Source organism: Coregonus lavaretus (assembly GCF_964263955.1).
Source record: "Coregonus lavaretus genome assembly, chromosome: 8".
Lineage (NCBI taxonomy): Eukaryota > Metazoa > Chordata > Actinopteri > Salmoniformes > Salmonidae > Coregonus > Coregonus lavaretus.
In genome coordinates, this window is record NC_139995.1 from 49,600,123 (window position 1) to 49,609,589 (window position 9,467).

General features: G+C 39.5%; 1 protein-coding gene across 1 annotated transcript; it reads left to right on the plus strand.

Moving 5' to 3' along the window:
- Positions 1-2,230: 2,230 nt before the first annotated feature.
- LOC311133285 (E3 ubiquitin-protein ligase TRIM39-like) lies at positions 2,231-9,236 on the plus strand. The gene is made up of 6 exons (XM_084166773.1): positions 2,231-2,872; positions 5,443-5,538; positions 7,260-7,490; positions 7,607-7,629; positions 7,720-7,847; positions 8,337-9,236. The coding sequence occupies exons 1-6, from the start codon at positions 2,468-2,470 to the stop codon at positions 8,837-8,839; spliced, it is 1,386 nt and encodes a 461-aa protein (XP_084022899.1). The 5' UTR covers positions 2,231-2,467; the 3' UTR covers positions 8,840-9,236.
- Positions 9,237-9,467: the final 231 nt, after the last annotated feature.

Here is a 9,467-nt window from a genome sequence, read left to right on the forward strand (position 1 = left end):
ATGGAATTGCTAAAATATACTTAAGTATCAAAAGAAAAGTATAAATCATTTCAATTTCCTTATATTAAGCACACCAGATGGCACAATTGTTTTATTTATATATATTTTTATTTACAGATAGCCAGAGGCACACTCCAACACAATTTACAAACGAAGCATTTGTGTTTAGTGAGTCTGCCAGATCAGAGGCAGTAGGGATGACCAGGGATGTTCTGTTGATAAGTGCATGAATTGGACCATTTTCCTGTCAAAATGTAACGAGTACTTTTCGGTGTCAGGGAAAATGTATGGAGTAAAAAGTACATTATTTTCTTTAGGAATGTAGTGAAGTAAAAGTTGCCAAAAATATAAATAGTAAAGTAAAGTACAGATACCCCAAAAACTACTTAAGTAGTACTTTAAAGTATTTTTTACTAACTGTAAGTACTTTACACCACTGCTTGCGAGCATGAAGAGGCCAGAGATTGCCTAGACTAGTAAATTGGGCTAAGGAACAGAAGTTGGGTATTGGAGAAAGGACATCAGTGTGTGTTCTGCAAACAATGTAGTGGATCAAGGTGCGGAAAGAGCTTGGTGAACGGATAGACATGGTAATGGACAGCGAGGAATAAGGAGAAGAGCTGAGTGCAGAGGGAAGATGTGTGTTGAGGAAGAATGGCAGTACTAACCTTACTCTGGTGTCTCTAATAGCTCAGAAATTGAACCTGACGAGAGTGAGGATGAATTACCTGCGGTGGCAAAGACCCCCGAGCCGAGCCCCGATGGTCATGCAAAGGATGATTCTGGCCCAGTGGGAGTGAAATGTTTGGAGAAAGTGTATCTCTGCCTTTATAGTATCAGGCTGAGTGTTAAATCGTTTGGGTGAAGGTAGCTGCCTTGGGACAAGACATTTACATTACATTTACATTTTAGTCATTTAGCAGACACTCTTATCCAGAGCGACTTACAGTTAGTGAGTGCATACATTTTCATACTGGCCCCCCGTGGGAAACGAACCCACAACCCTGGCGTTGCAAGCACCATGCTCTACTAACTGAGATACAGGGGACTGTGACTTGCTTTGCTCTCCGGAGCAGGGTACCTTTGAAAGGAGTGATTACTGGGGTGGCGGTTAAGTGTTGAGGTGGAGCAACTGAAATGGAAGATTCCCTGTGTCTGTGACGCCCGCCGTTTGGTGCTACGCAGACCCGGTGGCAAACGTGATGAATCTCAGAAGACACTGTCTGTTCAACTTGTAAAGCAGAGTCTTTACCTGACAAAGTCATGTTAGGATATATCAGTTATCCCACGAGAGCTTTTGTGCCGAACCCACTAAGGTGTTTCAGATGCCAAGCTTATAGTCATGTTGCAGTAGTGTGTAGGACAGAGATTCAGAGATGTGAGAATTGTGCAGGAGGGCATCGGACAAATTAATGTGTAGTATCGGTGGGAAAAACGGTGTCAATTGTGGGGGTGCCCATGTTGCTGGGTATCAGAAGTATCCAGTGCGAGAGACAGGTTGAGGGTGCCACTGTCAGAGTAGAAGAAAGGTGTTATATGCTGAGGCAGTGAACAGAGTACAGGATGATAGGTCAAGGGATGGGTACAGAGTGAATTTGTGCTTCAGTAAGGTTGGCTTCTTAGCATTCATTGCTATGGCTATCAACTGTAGAGCAGAAATGGAACGTAAATCACAGAAAATAGATGTTGTGATGGCAGCTGCAGAGAAGTACTTGGGTGTACGAGATTTTACTGCAGAAGAGTTAAGATGTGTTGAAGAAAGAGACCAGCCCTCCCAGGCAGACGGCCAGGTGTAGGATCAGTTAGGGTTAAAGTAGTGGAATATTTTAATTTTTAAGGAATAGTGGTATATAGGTGTAGGGCTAGTTGGTGGGGCCATTTTTACCTTTCCCCCTTCCTTTACATTTTTGTGTCACAAAATGTACTGTGGTCCTGTGTGGCTCAGTTGGTAGAGCATGGCACTTGCAACGCCAGGGTTGTGGGTTCGATTCCCACGGGGGACCAGTACTAACAAATGCGAAAATGTATGCACTACTGTAAATTGCTCTGGATAATGTAAATGGTTAAGAGCGTCTGCTAAATGACTAAAATGTAAATGTAAATTGACCACACACTCCCGCACAGTAGGTGGCGGCATCCACAAACAAAACGTGTGAACGCCATGATGTCAAAGAAGAAGCAGTTCCGCCCCTGCAGGAAGTGGAGGTGACAGGTGATTGGTTGAAGTGTCATTCAGGAAGTGGTTGGGGCATTTTCTACAACTTGTGTCAGCTAAAAGTTCTACATACGATATAACCTAGGAGGCCTCCAACTTTCTACAACTACAAGATAGCAACTCTGAACAGTTGGAGGAAACTGCATCAATACTGAGATTTGAAAGCACTTCTGACTAAACAAAACTGAAGTATACTGCTTCCTTCAGAGGCCATTACATAATATCGTGACAGGTTGGGATTTCTTCAAGAAAATGGCTTCCAAACATTCTCCCCAAGAAGATGATTTATCCTGTCCTGTGTGCTGTGACATCTTCAGGGATCCTGTACTCTTGTCGTGTAGCCATAGCTTCTGTAAAGACTGTCTGAAGGAATTCTGGAAACAAAAGGCATCTCGGGAATGTCCCATTTGCAGTAGAAGATCCTCAAAGGAAGAACCTCCTTGTAACCTGGTTTTAAAGAATCTGTGTGTGGGCTTCTCAGATGAGAGGAGTCGGAGAGCTTCAGCAGGGTCTGAGGTGCTCTGCAGTCTGCATGGCGAAAAACTCAAACTTTTCTGTCTGTATGATAAACAGCCAGTGTGTTTGGTGTGTCATACTTCTAAAAAACATGCACAACACAAGTTCTGTCCCGTCGATGAGGCTGCACAGGATTATAAGGTAGGGGAAGTTACTCTGAAAATATACTGTATAGTATACAGTTACGTCACACAGGAAAAAGTTAAGCTAAATAAAGTAAAGTTTGAAAAAGTTTTCACTACTTCGTGAAAAATGATATCTAAATCGTAAATGTCAAACTATAAATTGCAAGAACAGATCACTGGAGTCAGATATTAGTTAGCCTAATTTCAGTTTGTGACAAAACAAGCAAGTGTAGAAAATCATTGTACAATCATTCTAAGCCGCTGTGAAATATATTTCCAGTAAGTAAGGGATAATCAACAAGAGGTTATGCGTTCTGTGCAAGAAGGTGTGTGCCACGACGCGCTAGCGGAGTGCAACTGACCTTCCACGGAGTTGCATTATTTTCCAGAGAATGCATCGAGCCACGAATTGATTATTCCTTTTATACCATCGCTATAATTGAACACATTCAACATCCACTGAAGTAGCTAGCAAATTTACGAGATACACAGTAGTTGCCTTGGTAACCAAACAAACAGACTTCCTAGTTTAGCTAACCAAACCATCAGTCCTAGCTTGCTATTATGAACATCGAATTCAACAATGCCAATAATGTTTTCAATTTGACTTTTGCTTTCAAAAGCAGCTCAAACATATAACATGTAAGAATTAACTATAGACATGTAATTCTTTGAATTCTACCGTGCAAGTATGCATGCTCTAGAATGCCCTTCAAGCCAATCAGAAAAGAGTATTCAACAATGCCATGGTATAACCAAAAATATTGTATTTTCAGCTGTTTGAAGCTGGTGTACAAAACCGAAAGTAAAAGACGCAAAAACTAAACTGAAGGCCAGCCACCACACCTCAGCATATTTTTCCCCCTTAATTATATCACAATCAAGTTCTACAAGTTGAATGTAGACACAAATATTATACTTTTTGTATTAGCATTTCTCAGAAATATTGTATTAAAATATGCAAATTAGGTGATATCTCCTTAAATATGCACAAACAGTATTTGCATATTGTGCAAATCCATTTTTCTGGACACTGGATGAAGTCAGCCAAAATATTTTTCGCTTCAGGACTGGACTTGTCCAGAGCAGAATGTGGATAAATACTTTTTTCAGCTTTCTATCTGTAAAATACTAAAGACATGTACACAACATGAAATTGTTGTGAATTTAAAAAAATAAAATCTTATCTAAAATTAAAAATTGACAACATATCAAAAATTCCCTCTGGGCAAGTCTGGAGAATATATCTAAGGATAAGCACACAAAATGTGGTGAATGCAGATGCTTCTGAAGTTGAGAAAAATGGGTTGGCTTGTGGGAAGTATCTGACTTTTGGGAAATGGCAGTTAAAGACAAGTGCATTGAATTTAGACCCAATCACCATCTCTCTTCAAAGTAAATTGCTAAATATAGTCCAGTTTATAACATTCTCTATGAAATGTAGAACGTTTTGCAATTATTGATGTATGTCCATTGTAAGGTGGTTAAAATTCATTAAAATGTTAATGACGGTAGTATGATAAACTAAATAAATTAAACAAATATTTGACATTTTTATGTTTACTTTTTGAACATACTAATATTAATGGACCAAAATACCAACAAATCTCAAAATTGATAGGTAGATGCAAAAATGTCATTTCAGTCTTAAGAACGAGAAGCATAGAAATAGCACACATAGAACAGAGCTACCGTAATTGCTTTTACCTGCCCTGGGACTACGGGTTAGCTTTTGGCTAACCCCGGCACATTGACATGGCTGTTGCATTATTGTAATATTGATGTTGATTAATGTGCATTGTCCCCTATAAATAAATCAATTAAATTAAAAAAATAAATATATATATATATATATATATATATATATATATATATATATATATATATATATATATATATATAAATATGTTGGTATAAAATGTCCAAACCTCAACAGAATAAGGTTGTAGTCATAAATGTATTATGGCTTATAGTGTTTGGGAGTAGTGCAACTACATGTAATTCAATTAGTAATTTAATTACATTTTGCAGTAGCTTTGTGGCAGTTGAATTAAATTCAAATCTTGGTATAGTGTTTTCAGTAGTTAATAACTTTTTTGCCATGTAGTGGTGTAGCTAACAACAGGAACTACACAGTACCTTTTTTTTTTGCACAAATGTAATATGGGTGAAGTAGGCAAGAATATCCTTTATTTTTCGACATCAGACCTGCCTTATTCTCACTTGAAACACTGTGTGACTAATTCTCACTTTTTGTGCAAATTCACATAGAAATGTGAGTTATACATCTGTCATTCTCATTGAAAGCAAGTCTAAGTAGCACAGCCACAATACAAATACACACTAAAATAATACAAAATACAAATACATGACATCCTATAATATACAATTCTAACAACAACAACAACAACTTATTCGTAATAAAAACACTGTTGTCTTACATATGAGGAACCACAGATAACTCATGTGCACAGGTTTGGATAGATTTGAGCCATGTTTTTAAATTTAAATTTAAAAGTACAATAATATAAAGTAATAAAAACAGGAATATACTTTCTTCAAAGTAGTGTCCATTTTTCATTCTAGGAGGAACTCACAACTACATTGAAGCCTTTACAGATGAAGTTGAAGGCCTTTAAAGAAGTAAAACTAACCTGTGGTGAAACCGCAAAGCAAATTAAGGTGAGTTTGCTGAATAATGCTGTACAATACAACTGCACAGAAGTGAGTTTGTGGACTGAATGTAAGAATGGTAGTTACAGTGGGGAAAAAAAGTATTTAGTCAGCCACCAATTGTGCAAGTTCTCCCACTTAAAAAGATGAGAGAGGCCTGTAATTTTCATCATAGGTACACGTCAACTATGAGAGACAAATTGAGGGGAAAAAATCCAGAAAATCACATTGTAGGATTTTTAATGAATTTATTTGCAAATTATGGTGGAAAATAAGTATTTGATCACCTACAAACAAGCAAGATTTCTGGCTCTCACAGACCTGTAACTTCTTCTTTAAGAGGCTCCTCTGTCCTCCACTCGTTACCTGTATTAATGGCACCTGTTTGAAGTTGTTATCAGTATAAAAGACACCTGTCCACAACCTCAAATAGTCACACTCCAAACTCCACTATGGCCAAGACCAAAGAGCTGTCAAAGGACACCAGAAACAAAATTGTAGACCTGCACCAGGCTGGGAAGACTGAATCTGCAATAGGTAAGCAGCTTGGTTTGAAGAAATCAACTGTGGGAGCAATTATTAGGAAATGGAAGACATACAAGTCCACTGATAATCTCCCTCGATCTGGGGCTCCACGCAAGATCTCACCCTGTGGGGTCAAAATGATCACAAGAACGGTGAGCAAAAATCCCAGAACCACACGGGGGGACCTAGTGAATGACCTGCAGAGAGCTGGACCAAAGTAACAAAGCCTACCATCAGTAACACACTACGCCGCCAGGGACTCAAATCATGCAGTGCCAGACGTGTCCCCCTGCTTAAGCCAGTACATGTCCAGGCCCTTCTGAAGTTTGCTAGAGTGCATTTGGATGATCCAGAAGAGGATTGGGAGAATGTCATATGGTCAGATGAAACCAAAATATAACTTTTTGGTAAAAACTCAACTCGTCGTGTTTGGAGGACAAAGAATGCTGAGTTGCATCCAAAGAACACCATACCTACTGTGAAGCATGGGGGTGGAAACATCATGCTTTGGGGCTGTTTTTCTGCAAAGGGACCAGGATGACTGATCCGTGTAAAGGAAAGAATGAATGGGGCCATGTATCGTGAGATTTTGAGTGAAAACCTCCTTCCATCAGCAAGGGCATTGAAGATGAAATGTGGCTGGGTCTTTCAGCATGGCAATGATCCCAAACACACCGCCCGGGCAACGAAGGAGTGGCTTCGTAAGAAGCATTTCAAGGTCCTGGAGTGGCCTAGCCAGTCTCCAGACCTGAACCCAATAGAACATCTTTGGAGGGAGTTGAAAGTCCGTGTTGCCCAGCGACAGCCCCAAAACATCACTGCTCTAGAGGAGATCTGCATGGAGGAATGGGCCAAAATACCAGCAACAGTGTGTGAAAACCTTCTGAAGACTTACAGAAAACGTTTGACCTGTGTCATTGCCAACAAAGGATATATAACAAAGTATTGAGAAACTTTTGTTATTGACCAAATACTTATTTTCCACCATAATTTGCAAATACATTCATTAAAAATCCTACAATATGATTTTCTGGATTTTTTTTTTTCATTTTGTCTGTCATAGTTGACGTGTACCTATGATGAAAATTACAGGCCTCTCTCATCTTTTTAAGTGGGAGAACGTGCACAATTGGTGGCTGACTAAATACTTTTTTCCCCCACTGTATATTCAAGTATATTTGACATATTTCTCTCACGGCCTCCAGCTACAGGCCCAGGACACAGAGAGGCAGATTGAGGAGGAGTTTGAGAAGCTTCACGAGTTGCTTCGAGAGGACAAGGCAGCCAGACTAGCTACTCTGAAGCAGGAAGAGAAGAAGAAGAGTGAGATGATGAAGAAGAAGACTGAGGAGATGAGCAGAGGGATATCATCACTTTCAGACACAATCAGAGCCGTAGAGAAGGAGCTGAAAGCAGAAGATGTATCATTCCTGCATGTAAGAACCAATAACTTGTTGATATTATTTGAGATGCATTTATTGATGAACTGATGTGATATCATGTATAACGCTGTTTACATGTATTATTCATTTTGTATTTTGTTCTTCTGTAGAACTATAAGGCCACAGTGAAAAGGTAAGTGATCTGCCTCTTGTCTCTCTTCTGTGGTTCTTAACAAAGTTATGCCAACCCCACAGTACAACTGATTCCTGAATATTCTACCAGGGCCCAGTGCACACTGCCGAATCCAGAGAAGGTTTCAGAACCACTGATCCATGTGGCCAAGCACCTTGGCAACCTACATAGATCATGTGTGAAGATACAGGAAATTCTTAAAGAGGTTTTTCAATATAGTGAGTATGATTGTTACAATTAACACGTTTATTTACTAACTGAAGTGAATACATAATGCCCCTTTTAAAGTATGCAATTGTGAAACGCTAGGCCTGGATCAATTACATATAATACAGTGTTTCAATTACTGAAAAATCGGGGAGGACAGGCTCGTGGTAATGGTTGGAGCGGAATGAGTGGGATGGTATCAAACACATGGTTTCCCTGTGTTTGATGCCATTTCATTCACTTCGTTCCAGCCATTATTGTGAGCCATCCTTCCCTCAGCAGCATCCACTGATTTAGATATAGTGATTTGAGAATATTGGAATGTATTTGGAAACAGGAAAGTATTTGACAACACTTTCAAAAACCTTTTGGTAGAGTTTTACAAGTAGGCATTCCAATACTTCAAATAGAGGTAGTTGTTTTGGGCTATGTATTTGAAAAAACTAAAATACATAAATCATCTATTTGAACCCAGGTCTGATAGTCTATTTTCTGTCTAGCTGCTGTGACTCTGGACCCCAAGACTGCTCATCCAAGTCTCATCCTGTCTGAGGATTTGACCAGTGTGATATTCGGTGTGGCTCAACAGCTTCCTGACATCCCAGAGAGGTTTGATCGTGCATTTGTCCTGGGCTCTGAGGGCTTTAACTCGGGGACAAACTTCTGGGATGTTGAGGTTGGGGAAAATGCATCATGGGCCCTGGGTGTGATCACAGAATCTGTACCGAGGAAGGGGCGTATACGCAATGGACTCTGGTGTCTATATTATGATTCTGAAGGTGAATACTCAGCAGAATCCCCACCAAAGCCAACCATTCCCCTCACAGTGAGACACACACCCCAGAGGATCAGAGTGAAGCTGGACTGGGACAGAGGAGAGCTGTCATTCTCTGACCCTATTAATAAAACACACCTACACACAATCGCACAAACTTTTACTGAGAGAGTCTTTCCCTGCTTTTGTAACTTCTCTAAACGGCAGCCTCTAAAGATCGTGCCATAACAGTGGAAAAAATATAGTTCGAGCTGATAATGTCTCTTACCATACAATGTTGAATCAAGCCACCTAGCTACTGTTTGAAAACAAGATATTATAGTGACTTGGACGATTTGAACTTCATGTTCAAACTGTTGATATGGCATAAGAGAGTAGAAAACTGACAAGTAGTACTCTGCCCTGCACCTTAAAGACATAGTCATTGAACACTGGTCACTTTAATTATGCTTACATACTGTTTTACCCACTTCATATGTATATACTGTATTCTAGTCAAGGCTAATCCTTGAGGGAAAAAAGTATTTGATCCCCTGCTGATTTTGTACATTTGGCCACTGACAAAGAAATGATCAGTCTATAATTTTAATGGTAGGTTTATTTGAACAGTGAGAGAATAACAACCAAAAAATCCAGAAAAACGCATGTAAAAAATGTTATAAATTGATTTCCATTTTAATGAGGGAAATAAGTATTTGACCCCCTCTCAATCAGAAAGATTTCTGGCTCCCAGGTGTCTTATACAGGTAATGAGCTGAGATTAGGAGCACACTCTTAAAGGGAGTGCTCCTAATCTCAGCTTGTTACCTGTATAAAAGACACCTGTCCACAGAAGCAATCAATCAATCAGATTCCA